Source organism: Calidris pugnax, unplaced genomic scaffold (assembly GCF_001431845.1).
Source record: "Calidris pugnax isolate Ruff unplaced genomic scaffold, ASM143184v1 scaffold49, whole genome shotgun sequence".
Taxonomy (NCBI): Eukaryota; Metazoa; Chordata; class Aves; order Charadriiformes; family Scolopacidae; genus Calidris; species Calidris pugnax.
In genome coordinates, this window is record NW_015090798.1 from 1114270 (window position 1) to 1130815 (window position 16546).

General features: G+C 35.0%; 1 protein-coding gene across 3 annotated transcripts in view; it reads right to left on the minus strand.

Moving 5' to 3' along the window:
• Nucleotides 1-16154, minus strand: part of TAPT1 (transmembrane anterior posterior transformation 1) — a 43192-nt gene extending 27038 nt beyond the window's left edge. Inside the window, exons 1-3 of one of the 3 annotated variants that reach the window (XM_014937125.1) lie at nucleotides 16029-16154; nucleotides 11529-11647; nucleotides 6134-6157 (exon numbers count right to left, since the gene is read on the minus strand). In XM_014937125.1, coding sequence (XP_014792611.1) covers nucleotides 6134-6157; nucleotides 11529-11647; nucleotides 16029-16055 — 170 coding nt within the window. In that variant the 5' untranslated portion in view covers nucleotides 16056-16154. Of the gene's footprint in view, nucleotides 1-6133; nucleotides 6158-7335; nucleotides 7403-11528; nucleotides 11648-16028 lie in introns of those variants that run through there. The other 2 variants (XM_014937127.1, XM_014937126.1) reach the window with 2 other exon arrangements.
• Between the last annotated feature and the right edge of the window lie 392 nt (nucleotides 16155-16546).

The window sequence follows — 16546 nt, forward strand, 5'->3', positions numbered from 1 at the left end:
GCAATAACTTCTTGTGCTTCTCAGCTATGTGAGAAGCAGAACCAACAGTAATCCTATGACAACTTCTTCAAAATACATCTTTAAAAGAAGTCACAAAAATATCCTCACTGTTTCAATTTAGTGAGTTTGATGACAGAAGAGCTCTCAGCACCTCTAACCCTCAGTCAGTACAAGGGATTACTGCAAAGGCTGACTACAGAAAACTGCTCTCTAGAAAGCAAAAAGAGAAAGAAGATCCTGGCATTTAAAATATATTCCAGTGTTCTTTCATCATACACTAAGAAAGACCTCTTCTTATTGACTAGGCAAGTAACGTAGGGTCTACAGCTAATATGTATCTGATTGAAAAAGAGATTAACCATGACTACTGCGTAAATCCACAAAAGCACTTTTATTGCAGCAGAATCCTTTTCCGCTCTGGCTAATAACATTTACAAAAGGATTTTGAGGTGTGGCTCTGAATATAATATGGGGTAGGGATAATTATTTCCTACAAAGACAAGGAGATCAAGTAAGTGGATTAAGTCTAATCATTTGTCACCTTTTGGCAAATATACAGAACTGACTGCAAAGCCTGTGGTTATGAACTGATGTAGTCAGTGTTCGGTGAGAACTGAACGTTGCAGTTTTAGTATATGGTGAGGTCCACATTGGTTTAAACTGCATTTGTCACAAATCATTCCTATCCTTCACATTAAACTGTTTCATACATAGAAACACACAGAGGCTGATGTTATTTTATGCCTGTCTTAGCCCAGCCATTATACACATTACTTTTTCCACATTCATTTTTCTCAATATATGTTTCTACTTATTGTCTCCAGTGCCAACACTCAAAAGTATTTTCAGCACCATCTTGAGTACTAAATAATCAGACCTTGTGATTAATATCACATATAAATTCATAATGCTGTACCTTATCCACCTCATGGGTACTACAGACTTTGAAAAAAAAAAGAAAAAAGCCAGTATCAGCCAAGCTATGACAACTATACAAACGTCAAGAAACAAACAAAAAATACCAGGCATAGTTCTAATACTACTTTCAATATCTGATTTGAAAGTGGGAAGCCAAGAGGTAAAAACTAGACAATACTGAGCTACTGCGTAACTCCAGAAACCACTGAACAGAGATACAGGAAGCTGAAACAGCTTAGCTCATTTCTAAAGACTTTGAATTTTTAGAGTTGCGCATGAAGTGTGACAGGGTGCTCTTTCTCATGAGTGAGAAAATAAGAAAAATAAAGAGTGAGCATAACAATCCTACTTTGTATTTATTCGCTCTGGTTACAACACTGTAAGTAGTAGAATCTCTCTACAGAAATCAATTTGTCTTTTCCTTCAAAGCTATCCCACGCATACAGTGATGCTGCAGAAGTGAATTAAATATTAACACTTTCTTTAGTGAAAACCACTCTTAAAAGATAGTATAATGAGAGCCTTTTTCCAAGATGCAGTTCCTCTGGTTTCCTACTGGATTTCACTTATGTGAATTGTTTCCCAATTAGGCTGACTGCACAGCTTAATGGATTTGAAACTGCAAGTTTCACATCTCATAAGCCAATAAATACACGGATTCAGGGCATTTGGGCTGTCCTTCAAATATGCCTTATTAAGATATGCGACTTCTGTCTTTTCACCTAATTACTTTCTGCCATTATTCCATTATTTCTTCTAATAGTTTTTCTGTAAGTCATGTTCTCCAAGATGCTCTTGACAGAATTTTACAAGTGGTTTCATTATGCTAAGCCTCGAGCTCCCATGTTTAGCTGTACAGACTACCAAAGAATCAAATTTTTAAACTAAACTTCTTCAAACATCAAAGTACCTTAACAGTGAAGAGTAAGGCTTATCCATTCTTTCTATTATCCGCTACATAAAATCTTGTATTGCTTTACTATTACTACAACTGAACACACTGAGCTGTTTAAACATGAGATGATCCTTCAATCTGCATGAATTCAAAGTGAAAATCCAAGTGTTCCTCTACAGATAGACTCTCTCACACTGCAACACTAACTAGCAAATTAAGACAACACAGAAAAACACACACAGGGATTTCCATATGCTACAGCACGTACCTAACAAGATGTTCAAACTCCTCAGCCTTTGGGTACATTTACCATTACATCTACTAATTTACAGAAAAATCTCCACTGACACAAACCCTTGTGCGCCAAATAATGGCACACAACATGGCACCAAATAATATAATTATACAAATGCATGTTTATGGAAATATACAAGCTTATTATTACTTTTAATATAAGAAAGTGATGTGTGTACCACCCTATTCCACCCCAGCACGCTTGTGCTTCAGCCCAGTCAATTAACCAAAGGAGAAGCATGCCAAGCTCAATGCTTATCACATAGGGTCTGAGGCAGCTGAAGGTACAGCAACATTTATACACTGCACTAGTCGACATCAACCAAGAACCAGGAATTCAGACAATCTGTCTGTTAATTACTTTTTTCAAGACTATTTATAAGCTCAAGGTTTAATGCTCACATTATGTCTATGTTTACCCTTTAGAAAGCTAAACCCAAGCAACTTTCCTTACAAACAGTTAGGAAGAGTTACTTTTTACTACTTTATTCTGTACTTTCTACAGAACAAAATTAAAATACTACCAAATCAGAATAATATCAAATATCCTGGCCATCCACAAATTTGTACTATACATTTTAGGAACAACAAAAAAAAAAAGAAAATCCAAATTATTTTCTTGATTACTAGTGATATCTGTAAGAAAATCCTCTGCAACTTTTGCAAAATTAAGAGTCAAACTTCTTTCAAGTTACAAATATACCAGCTACCCAGTGGAGAAAAATTTGGTGTGAAAAACAGTGTTTGTCATAGGCAATCTCCTTAGACAAGTGGAAGTTTAAGGAACTAGTTGCCTGACTCTCATTTTCAAGGCATGTCTTTTTGATACCATACTCCAAAGGCCATGATCCCCATTTCACATAGTAGTAAGACTTCTGTCTCCATCTACTGGTTGAAAACCATTAGGTTAAATCATTCATAAAGGATATGACCATACAAACAGTCATGCTACTGATACATAATGTCTGCGACTCTTTCAACTGAACAGCATGTTGGATTTCACAGTATTTTTCCTTTAAGTTATTAAAGAAGCAAAACAGCTCAAGACTTTCTGTGTATCAGCATCTACCACACCAATCCCTTTTTTTGTTCCAACAGCTGTGCAATTAAGTTACTTAGCAATAAGGAGAGCATTATTAAAAATAAATCACAGTTTACTGATATTTGGCTTTAATGTCACAAATCACAAGTAGCTAATGCATAAGTTTGCCTGACTGATTTTCAAAAAACTCAAGATCGGGTGTTCAGTGTTTTAATAACCCTTGCTTATTGAATTTAAAGTGGTTAAATCATTTGGAACATAAAAAGCACCCCAGGACAAACAGGGTCTGAGGCAGCTGAAGGTACAGCAAAATTTATACACTGCACTAATCAACATCAACCAAGAACCAGGAATTCAGACAATCTGTCTGTTAATTACTTTTTTCAAGACTATTTATAAGCTCAAGGTTTAATGCTCACATTATGTCTATGTTTACCCTTTAGAAAGCTAAACCCAAGCAACTTTCCTTACAAACAGTTAGGAAGAGTTACTTTTTACTACTTTATTCTGTACTTTCTACAGAACAAAATTTAAATACTACCAAATCAGAATAATATCAAATATTCTGGCCACCCACAAGTTTGTACTATACATTTTAGGAACAAAAAAAAAAAGAAAATCCAAATTATTTTCTTGATTACTGGTGACATCTGTAAGAAAATCCACTGTAACTGTTGCAAAATTAAGAGTCAAACTTCTTTCAAGTTACAAATATACCAGCTACCCAGTGGAGAAAAATTTGGTGTGAAAAACAGTGTTTGTCATAGGCAATCTCCTTAGACAAGTGGAAGTTTAAGGAACTAGTTGCCTGACTCTCATTTTCAAGGCATGTCTTTTTGATACCATACTCCAAAGGCCATGATCCCCATTTCACATAGTAGTAAGACTTCTGTCTCCATCTACTGGTTGAAAACCTTTAGGTTAAATCATTCATAAAGGATACAACCATACAAACAGTCATACTACTGATACATAATGTCTGTGACTCTTTCAACTGAACAGCATGTTGGATTTCACAGTATTTTTCCTTTAAGTTATTAAAGAAGCAAAACAGCTCAAGACTTTCTGTGTATCAGCACCTACCACACCAATTTATTCAATATTCTTTGAAATAATTAGAAAACCACTGAGGTTTATATTAATTAATAAAGTAATTAAGTTATTGAAATGGTTCTACCACACCAATCCCTTTTTTTGTTCCAACAGCTGTGCAATTAAGTTACTTAGCAATAAGGAGAGCATTATTAAAAATAAATCACAGTTTACTGATATTTGGCTTTAATGTCACAAATCACAAGTAGCTAATGCATAAGTTTGCCTGACTGATTTTCAAAAAACTCAAGATCGGGTGTTCAGTGTTTTAATAACCCTTGCTTATTGAATTTAAAGTGGTTAAATCATTTGGAACATAAAAAGCACCCCAGGACAAACAGGAATTTTTTCTTGCTATATAAAATAAAATAAATCTAAAACCTCACTAGTGTCATTTATAGTCTGCTTTTCTGCAACTGTCATTGCAAAATGAGCAATGTTTTCATTATACTGTATACAAAGTAATCTGCAGACAAGTATACTCATCTGAGTACTTAATTACTTGAGCATCCGATGAGTAAGCACTCAGTATATATTATTTTAAACTCAACTCTGCACAGACTGTCACATGCTACCATACAACTTATCTACTTTTGTCTTTCAGGCTTTCTGGTGCTCCTCAATTCTTCTAGTTTGATTACATATGGTTTGCCAGTCACTTTGTAGAGTTGTTTGGATTTTGACTGTTTTGGTTTTAGTTTTAGGTTTTTTGTTTATTTGTTCTTTGTTTTTTAAACCATCAGGAATTCAATACATTTTTCTTGTTTAATTTTATAGTTTATCGCATTTTTAGTTGGTTCCTTTAGTACAGTTTCATCCAAATGATTAAGATTACACTAAACAATTACTCCGTCACAGCACAGAGAAAATTTCCAATACTGATTCCAGGTACTGCAATTTAAAGAAATGACTACACTATCATTGCAATAATGCATTAGATGGATATTTTAGTCTTAGCAAAATAATGAAACCACCTGCATAAACATTTATAAACTCTTAACAGTATTATTTCTATAAATGTTATTGTACTTCACAATACTAAAAAAAGCCTTTCATTTATATAGGTTGTTTGGCTAATAATGCACTGAAGAAGTGTTTTAGCACTGAGATTACAAGTTTGAGGAAGTATTGCGAGGCAAATGTTTTCTAATGGTATCATTTATTCAATATTAACACTTTGAAATAATCAGAAAACCACTGAGGTTTATATTAATAAAGTAATTAAGTTATTGAAATGGTGGTCTAGTTAGAAGTTTTGTTTATGCATCTTTTCGTTCTCCGTTTTTACATCACAGACACTTTTATGGAACCTCAACTGCAGGATTTTGTTTTACATGCAGATACTCAGTTGTGATCAAAGTCCTTCACTAATGAACTGTGGTATCATAAATTTCTAATATTATATGAAGCATTAGCAAGAATGATCAGATTAACACATAAGGGGATATTTTGCTGTTAGCAGACTAAGTAAAGATATCAGGGAAAACAAAACCTAAGCAAGTTTGCCTGAAGGGTGTAATTGCCAACAGAGCTGCACACTAAGAATTTTCAAAAGGCACAAAGTGATCTCTTGGAAATATTTTCCTACAGTTACACTCAAATTTGGCATTAAGTTTGGCTTCAGGAAGAAAAGCTACTTTGATCAAATCTGATAGCCAGTTCGAGACTTTTTTAAAAAGAGATACAGTTTACAGTATGCAGGACTTCACTGTGGAAAAATTGTTAGATATATACACTACGTGTTGATAAAAATATGACCCAAATGAAGAATTCTAAGATATGATGAGCTCAATTTGCCAAGATTAGATGGCATTCCATTTCTCAAACAATAAAAAGCCTCTACATGCACACAACACAGCACGAAACCATGCTAAGAATGAAACAAAACCAACCTTGCTGTTAGGCCCCGATGAGAGCTGTCTCAAAATAAATAAAAAAAAAAAAATGAGGTTTCAAATAAGTGACAACTAGAATTAGCTTTCATTAAGGTTTTATTTTTTTAATAATAGAATCTACTATAATTGAAGTCAATAAATGAACAAATGCTAAAGTGCTATATTTTATTATGCAGAGAATCAACTTCAAGTCTAATACTAAGATACCTGGCAATGAACTTTCAGAACTCCTCAAAATTTAGGTTAAGCATTACAGAAAAACCCGCCTGAAGTACACACAAAAAAATAGCTATGAACCTGACTCAAGTGTTACTTAAAATAATATTAAAAAGCTTAAGGCACTATAAACTAAGTACAGCAGGGCTTTTATTTTTTTAGTAACAGAATCAACTATAATTGAAGTCAGTAAATGAACATATGCTAAAGTGCTATATTTTATTATGCAGAGAATCAACTTCAAGTCTAATACTAAGATACCTGGCAATGAACTCCTCAAAATTTAGGTTAAGCATTACAGAAAAACCCGCCTGAAGTACACACAAAAATATAGCTATGAACCTGACTCAAGTGTTACTTAAAACAATGTAAAAAAAACTTAAGGCACTATAAACTAAGTACAGCAGGGGCTATAGTTTTTCCAAGATACCCTGTTTTAAATTGGGCTGAGCTGCTCCGCAGGCGCTCTGTGTAAAAAATGTTTTATATCTATTAAGATCACAACCTATTTCCACAGTGATTCAGAACTCCTCAAAATTTAGGTTAAGCATTACAGAAAAACCCGCCTGAAGTACACACAAAAAAATAGCTATGAACCTGACTCAAGTGTTACTTAAAACAATGTAAAAAAAACTTAAGGCACTATAAACTAAGTACAGCAGGGGCTATAGTTTTTCCAAGATACCCTGTTTTAAATTGGGCTGAGCTGCTCCGCAGGCGCTCTGTGTAAAAAATGTTTTATATCTATTAAGATCACAACCTATTTCCACAGTGATGCAAAGTTACATATGGAAATATACCTACCATATACAGCACTGGATCAATTTCATGTGTTGGTTACTAAACTAAGGGTTGGTTACCCCTTTGAAGTTATGTTGGTTAATTTAGCTATACATTTGTAATCAGTCTTTTTGCTGATTACACGTAGATGTGTGAATTTGGCTGACAGCACAGAATGAAAAAGAAAATCAGGATTTACTCACCAAGGAGGAATCCCTGTGACACCACATTCCATCCTATAAAGGAAGTGAAAGTGCTCTTCCCTTCGGTCTGATTTACAAGAAAGAAAGAAAGAGAAGGTTGTAATGTTGCTACACTATGCACTGTTATGGAAAGGAGAAAGGAGTACTTGCTCTGAGAGTTTGCTACAGAAAAAAAAACTGAATACACCTGCCTTTTTTTCGGTTGGTAGAGAGCCAGACATTTTGGTGGGCAGATGCACTAATTTCCCAATGAACTTAACCAGGCAATAGGAAGTGTATGTATTTAACAGCTATAGCTCATAGCAAAAAAAATAAATACATTAGGCTTGGGAATAAGTGTGCAACAGAGGTTCAAATTTATTTAATAACCTGATAATATGAACAAAGACATAATGTCTATAATAAGAATGCCAGGTTTGGTTTGTTTGGTTTTTTTAATTCCTGAGATGCTTGCTTTCTACAGTTTCTTTCATGAAGTAATGCTGCACTATACTTCCTAACTGAAGAGCACAAATCTATGATTTCACAGGAGGGCAATGGGAATTTTCAGAGGGATATATAATACAAGTGAAGTTAATGATATTATTGCTGACAGGACCTAAATTCACTTATTTCAGGGAGAAGAGTGCAGAGTAAAAGAAAAACACAGACCACGTATTTCTAATCTATATCTATTCCCACATGGAAAAAATGTAAATATCTTGTCATTCAATCTTCACATACAAGAAAATTCATAATTTACTGCTGTATTTTCCTAGGAAAACTAGAATTTGGAGAAAAAAAAGTCTCACTTTCCATAACAAGTCCTTACATGCTTTGTGGACAAGATTTAAAATGCCTTTAAGTCTTATTAAATTGGGAGTCCCATCAGTTCCACTAATGTACAATTTTAGCTTTCATGTGATGGTGTTTTTCAAATAATACAGAAGAGCTTTTCCATGTTCCCATAAGAGCTTTTATTGGTGTGCATCATATTTTCAAGAAAAACAAGAAGTTAGTTCTATGAAAGGGTTTCAAATCAAGCAGAGATAATCTGCACGTAATCTCTGTCTCTGAGGTATTAATAAAAAAATGTGTCTGAATTGTGAAAAAAAACCATACCTTTCAACCACAGGTAGAGTTAGTTTCAGGAACCTGTCACCACAGACTAATTCTGAAGAGAACTCCACCAGGTCCACTTCTCTCTCTACCTTAGATGTGCTGTTCCAGCAAAGTATGTGCTTTTATGTTGTCAAAGAATATTTTAATTAAATGATTCAAAGAGAATAATTTAGGAAACTTCTTTCCGTGACTTGGAAGAAAACACAGCAGAGCTGATTATTTTATATTTTTTTTGTAATTTCAGAAGATTTAATTTAATTTTGTGAAGTGTTTGTTAATTTTTTTAAGAGCACCCTAGCATTTACAGGGCATATCAGCAATGGAAGTTGCACCTGCCAAAACCACCACAATCTGATGATTCAGCCACTGCCAGTTTGACCACAGCAATTTAACCAGCAGTTTAGTTTACTTAATGACAGAATGTTGGATTCTTCTGACTAAAGTTTTCAAAGCTTTATTCTCTCTAAAATAGCTATGTTAACACCAATATACTCTGACAAACACACAGAACTAAATTTACTCAAAAGGAAAGATCAAGTGATGAGGAAAGATGACTTAGCAGCCAAATTGAAGCACTTACACTGTCTAGGCAGAAAAAGGAAACAAATTTATTTAAGATACATTACTCTTTGTTCCCTTTCAGAGCTCTGTGAGATGGAATATTAAAACATGTGGAAGATGCTTTTATAAAGCACTCCCCCTACATTTAAGCACTGCACACAATACCATAGACAGGAATTAGCCCATCCTACATCAAATGTGTTTTTACTGTTTTAAAGAAATCATGGGTAAAACAACCTTTTTCGGTACTGAAAAGAGCAGAAGGAGTTATGAGGAAATAAATGAACTGAAGCATAAACCAGAAGGGAGACAGAGCACTCACTGCTCAATCACTTCACTGAGATGTTGAGAAAAAAGTCAAGATGAAGGGAGGAGCACTTTTATTTACTACACAGAATGGAATATGATGTGGCAGGTTCAAAGAACAACTAGCCATGTCTCTCAACATGACATTTGTGAGGAAATACAAGCTAAAGGAAACAGCCACCTGCTTTGTAAATACCTTTTGCAATTACAGATGTGTTTTACCTATTGAGCTCTATTTTGTCACAAATACATAAAAATATATTTCACATTATAAAATAAAATCCCAAGGTTTTTTTGCCATATCAAATCAGCATACCTAGAAAAACAATTAAAAAAAAAAAACAACCCAAAAGCAAAGTGCAGGATCTGAATATTTGGAAATAAGAATCATTGCATCTGAAAAAGTTCCATTACATACTATAAACAAGAATTGTGAACCTTTCAATAAAAAGCCACCAGCTTTAAAACATTAATGAATGAGACAAAGTCTCAAGCAATGAACGTGTAAAGTGTTTCTAGGGAAATAAATTCCATAAACATTTGAGGGAACTGTGACAGAAGAAATTGCTTCAGGAGTTGTTCAAAAAACAAAGCCTTCTTCACTGAAGATAACCTCAGTTTCACTGTCTCTTACCTGATAACACTTTAAAGTTAACATAGTCAAGTAAAGCAGATTCAACTGAATTCTATACTACCTCACACACTAAAACTACTGTCAAGCAAGCAGACTAAGTTTTAACATTGCAAGTGTGTGTACATATATACAGGCATAAACACGCCAGTTTAAGTATATATGGTATTGTCAACGTTGCTTTCTTCAGTATCTAGAACAACACCCAAAATCAGCAACTGGTCTTTCAAATTTTTAATTGTACTTTCAGAAGAGCAGAAAAATTGTTTGTCAAAAGCAAAGCTGAGTTTATAAACAAGGAAAAACACTTTAAACGGAAAAAAGTAGTACGATCCAAATGATAGGGTAAAATCCCTTACATTTACATGAATTTTAGTATTTTAGCAATAGCTTCCATACAGATATTTAAAATACGCACATAATTTGACTTGTCATCAGGTTAAAACTGAATAGCTGAATATTTTTTTTACACAGCTAGGAAAACTTCCTTAACATAACAAAAATCTGAGATTTAGCTCAAAATCATCAGCAATAAGATGTTACAGACTGCCACCTAGTGCCTATACTAAGCATCAAAGCACAAACATTTCAACTTAACAATACCCTTTAAAATATTTTATCTTATGCAACTAGACTAGCATTTGCTCTAATCAGAAATATATTCTAAACTATGCACCTAGAAGCACTTCACAAATAAAAGACTATTAATAATGCAAATGCAAGCAACTAAAAAAAAATAATTAAAAAAACCAGTCAGCTACCATTAATCAACTTCATTTTGGGGAAATCCAGAATCAAAACTCTGAAGTCCTTATTTATTCAAGGAAAAATTACAACATCAATACAAATACTCCTTTTCTTTTAGGCTACGCTTAAGGCTTACATAATCAGCTTTACCATGAAGTAGCAACTTTTATGAAGGAAATTAATTCCATCCGATTTTTGATGACTATGCCAGAAAGGCAAACCAAAAATCCTATGAATTAGCAACTTCTTAGTATTGATCTGAACAAAAAAGCAAGTGGTTAAGATCTAAAATTTTTTAATAATATTCTGATTAATAAGTCCCATCCAATTAGTCTCTAAGATTCTTTGAGAGAAATAAAGCCACACATTTTATACAAGGATCCTGGGGGTTTACCATTGTGGGATTACCATGGAAATAAGAAATACCTTGTTGTAAAAAAAATAATAATCAACCTTTTCTTTTAATATCAAAAGACATGAGCCAAGTCATTATCTCAAGTTCCAAGAAATCTTAAAACACCGTTCAAATAGATGTTAGTTAAAAGAACAAAACTATAGGGTAATGTTACATCCCCATCCTTTACTAACCTCTTTTTAAAAGTACATTTTGCTTTCATAAAGTACATCACTGTTACCTTAACTTTTATGTCTGAAGGAAACACCACCATCAGTTAGTGACTGGTGCAAAGCTTAAAGGTCCCCCCGACACCTTTGGCTTCAGCCAGTTTAGACCAAAACATCTATTTGACAGTGGAAGAAATCACTAGCAGTTCAAAAGGCACTGAAAGGCCACAAAATTGAGCGCATTATTTAAGGGTATCAAGACCTTTCTCTTAAATCAACTTACCGTAAGCCATAGCAAGGCAACGTGATGAACCGGAACATTGCCAGAAACACTCTCAAAGGAAGCAGGGTGAACACATACAGAAAAGCATCCAGGCACAAAAAGATTCCAAAAAACATCAACTAAATTACAAAAATAAAACAGAAGTATATTAGTAGTTTGTAAAAGTTACAAAAAGTTCATAGAGAATTATCTTATTTTATGAAAAATACATTTACGTAAGACTAATTAACCAAATAAGAATAACACTCTCACTTGTCCAATCAGCTGAACTGTAAGAAAAATAACATGCTGTGCACTTTGAAGACTATTCAGCAAAAATTCTGCATCACAAAGTCCAAGCACCAAAGGCTTTTGCAGACTTCCATGGATCACCGAACTCAGACTTTATTGAACAGATGAATTGCACTTGGATATAACTGTAACTCATTTTCCAATGGTGACTTTCCTCTAAGGTTACAAAAAATGTTTTTAACCTTGGGAAAAAAAAAAAAAAACAACTGTAGAGCTGTATGTACATGTGCACAGCCATTTTCTGCTATATCCTTTTTAATATGCTCTTTTTCTTTTTTCAAAAAAATTGTTTCTTTTTTACTTTATTAGTTGTCTGTTGCACAGCTAATTACAGCTGCGACAGTTCTCCTTCAGAGAATATCTACCTTTTTCATACAAAAAATAATATAAAAAATGAAGAAGTAAATTTCCAGTCACCCTCAGTTTAAATACTTTGTGCCTAATTTACAGAAATGGTTAAAGCCATTTCATTATAGTCACAAGCCAAGCAACTCTGTGATAATTAAACTAGATGTAAAGTCTGCAGTTAGAAAGCTCTCATATACCAGACTCTCCCCACATGAAATTCCTTCTTTAACTGTTCTTTGAATGTATCTAAGATTTACCTGAATGGGACTCTAAGCATATGCTTTTATGCTTCAGTCAGATCAGAAGCTAGTGATTTTTCCTGCAAGGAAAAATCTCATAAAAAGGCAAGCTTAACTGGCTACACAATTAATACTAGTGACATCTAAACAGGCCCAGATATCCACGACAGATATGCATTTACATGTGAAAGTTTTATGTATTGCTAATGGGAAACGAAGACACTGGCTTGGGAGGAGAAAAAGTAAACAAAAGCACAAGTAAATTACTTTTATCTCCCGCAATCTCTTTGCCTTCCAAAATCCCTTCTTTGCCAGCCTGTGCAACAGGCAGTTCAACATCCACTGAGCTAATATCACTGATATGTACCTCCCTCTCACTCCTCACGCATCCTCACAACTCTGAAAGCAATCCCACTGAGTACACTCCAGTGTATCTATCTGCAAGCCACATAAGATGACTGGATCAGGTGTAAGAGCCCTGCTATCATCTCTGAGCTGTTGCTTTCCCTTACGCACTATTTTTCATTCAAAATTATCAGGAGCGGTGGGTACAAATAATGGATGAAATTACGCATTGCATTTTAACATGCCATTAAGCTACCTATTTCTCTGCTGGTTTTTAAACCAGGTGCTGAAGATCCAGGCACTGAAAATGACTGGAGCTGAAAAGGCATCTTCTTTGTTTGTGTTTTTTTAAAATTCTTAACCCAAGCGAAATAGAAAGATAGGCTGTCATTTTGCCCCTGTATTCTTTGAGGGCATCTTTATAATCTAGAAAACTGCTCTGCAACATTTTGACTCAGACTTTTTCTCTACCTGACTGTAATCATGGTTTTCACATTTTATAAGCTCATGCTAAAGATTTGCAATTACTGTTTAATGTCCTCATTTTCCTAATTTTTTACTACATTGCACTTGACGACTTACTTGCTCCCATTGAAACATGATCAGCACTGAACCTTCCACTCATTTCTGTAAACATTATCTTTGCTGCTACACTCCAGATACTGAGGAGCTAACAGAAAAGCTTATAGAGCTTTTCCATCATCATCACTCTATTTTAGCAAAAGAGCCCCAAGTTTAATTTAGAGATCAATTGACAAGCGTTCCCTTAAGATGGCAAGAACAGAGACCACCTTAGTATAAATGACAGAGAGGTTCCACTAAAACTGCAGAAAAACCTTGAGAGGGAGTAGCATTTATATTACAAATTATCTAGCTTCTCTAAATAAAAAGGGATATTCAGAACAACAAAAATACTACCCTTTTAACATCACACCTTGCTCTAAAATTATGTACCTTTAATAAGTTCACGCTAAAGATCTCCTGAGATTACACTTTGATATTATTCCAGTTTATTCTCACTCTACCTGATTATGATTTTAATTCCTAGTCTGTAATTATACCATTAGCTAGTAATGAATACAAGCTGTTAAGAAAATTCTTCTCTCCCTTTCCTAGTGTCTCACATGCTTTATTTCAATTAAGCAGACTTCTGAATCACAGTCAAGTGATTCCTGCAATAGGTAATGATCTGTACAATGTTTAGTTTCCTTTCTACATGCTCTTCATTGTGCTTTTTCAATTTTTTCAACAAGTATGACTGGATGTGATCTAGCTAGTTTGTATACTAACCTGGACTAAGTCTATACAGAGAATTAATAAATTTATTTCATAGTCTCTCTGTAAAAAGGTAACTATCACTTTTTAAATCTATCTACTTATTACTCAGTTTCATATTCTTTCATATTCAAAGTACAGACTGAAGTTTGATTTACCATCGAAAAAAATATCAATTTCACCGCTTACTGCATCAACCTCATTTATATTAAGACTGTTGGCCTTCACTTATTCTTACATGCTGAAAGTTTTATTGGAAATCTATGATGATCCTTAAGAATAATTTCTGTGGCATGTAACAGTCTACATAGTTACAATGGAGATGATGCAGAACTGTTACATTGTTCAACTGAAACTCTACCATAACTGCAATATTCTACCGTAAACTGCAATGGGTAAAGAGTGACACCATCCCTGAAGATGTTCAAAGCCCAACTGGATCTGCTCCTAAGCAACCTGTTGTACGTAGGTGACAGCTTTAAGCAACAGCTTGGACTATATCATCTCCAGAGGTCCACCCAATCACATCCATATGGTAATTTTCTGCAGTAACTGAGATTTTATTTTTGTAAAACCAGGTCTCATCATGGTCGAAGGATGAATTCAATGATACTCAAGGGGGAACTTGATTGCTGCTGACAAAGGGAATCCTACTCTCCCTCTCTCCTCCACTGCTCTTCCATCCTTCTATCCCTACTCCAAGCTCCCCTTCTGCCCTAGTAGTGTCGGTTCTGGAATCTCAAGAACATTGGCTGAGCAATTCAGCTCACTATCCTAGCAAAGAACAAATAGATCAAGGAAAATGAAACATTTGCTGCCAAATTGAGTTGATTTAACTCTCTGAACAGTCCAATGAGCACCACAGCTCATGCAAAACCTGCAGCGTGCATAAGGCATGAGACTGGAGTGGGAGGAACACTGAAAAAAGACTCGTCCTTCAACATAGTTAGAGTCAACTTGATTTAGCCCTAACATGTAACTTCATCCCCAGAAGTTTTGAGATTTTTAGCAATGTTATTTCTAATGTTATTGTTACACTGTAGCCTAGCCAAACCTTACTACCAATGTCACCTTACTCTTCATCCTCATCGTGCTACATCCCAAATCCAACATCCTCTCCTACAGGATTTCAAAGTGGTTAAACCAGAATAAAACTCTCTTCTGGATTACAGCACAGGAATTCGCTCACTGCAGGACCAGCATTATATCTAAGCTGACATAGAATGGCTTGGGTTGGAAAGGACCTGAAACATCATGGAGTTCCAACGCCCCTGCCATGGGCAGGGACACCTCCCACTAGAGCAGTTTAAACATAAAGGAGGTGGCAGAACAGCTCAGGAAGGACCATGGTACTGGGATAGACAGGGAAGATGTGATGAACAGTGGCAAGAAGCACAATGGAAGGCTATGAAAATTAAGACAAAAACTTAAACATAAAAGAGGTGGCAGAACAGCTCAGGAAGGGCCATGGTACTGGGGTAGAGAGGGAAGATGTAGTAAACAGTGGCAAGAAGCAAAATGGAAGGCTATGAAAATTAAGACAAAAACCTTAGTCAGAAACTCATCCATCACTGTATTTTTAAAGGACTGAAAGCTTCCCACCCTCAAAACACTTTAGGCTGGAAAAATCTTTAGAACTCTTTTTTTTTTTTTTTTTAACATTTTGCAGTAAGAGGTATTCTCTTGCTTGACTATTCCATTAAGGATCAGTGACATCTTTCTATTTGAATTAATCTGTCATCATCTGGACTTGAAAGTTAGTCATGTCCATCTCTGCTAACACCGTCAACGAGTGGCCATGAGTTGCCAGCAGCAACAAGCAAACATAGGCAAAAAAACCTAACCCACAAACATTTAAGTTACCGACACTGAAAATCAATCATTATAGATGTTTAAAGCTTTTTTAGTAGTAAAAGTGTTTGAAGAATAAGCATTTCTTTAAATAATTTAACGCAACAGATTTCATCTCCTAATTAAAACAAGTCTTAAAAGTATACTTCACCTTTTCCAGTTCTTTTGGTATCCGCATGCACGTGTATACTCTCTCTCTCCTCTCTGTGTATTTTGCTTCATTGTGTTCAAGGAAGTAACCTCTTGTTAGCTCAGCGCTGATGAATCTCAGCAACGAAAGATCTACATGGAGGAACACAAAAGCAGAAGGCACTTCAGGCATGACCTCCAAAGAGTGAGAAGACTGCTACGCTTTTATTACTTCATCCATGCTTCTTTTACAGGACATCTAACCCAGAAGGCTTCTGCTGATCGCAACCAGAACGGCAAATAACTTGGTATGGAAGGAGCTATATGAGAAGCGAGTCCTGTGTTCTCCCATTCCCCTGTTGCCTCCCAACAAACAAAACAAGATACTGTTCCCAGCCAATCCTTTTCACCAGACAACCCACTTCTCCAAAACATTACTCTAAGCAGCTACACTGAATGCAATATTCTCAGTGGATCTAAATTTTAACGTACCGATAGTACTCCTAAATTTACTAACCTCTATTTTAGACTTTTTGAAAG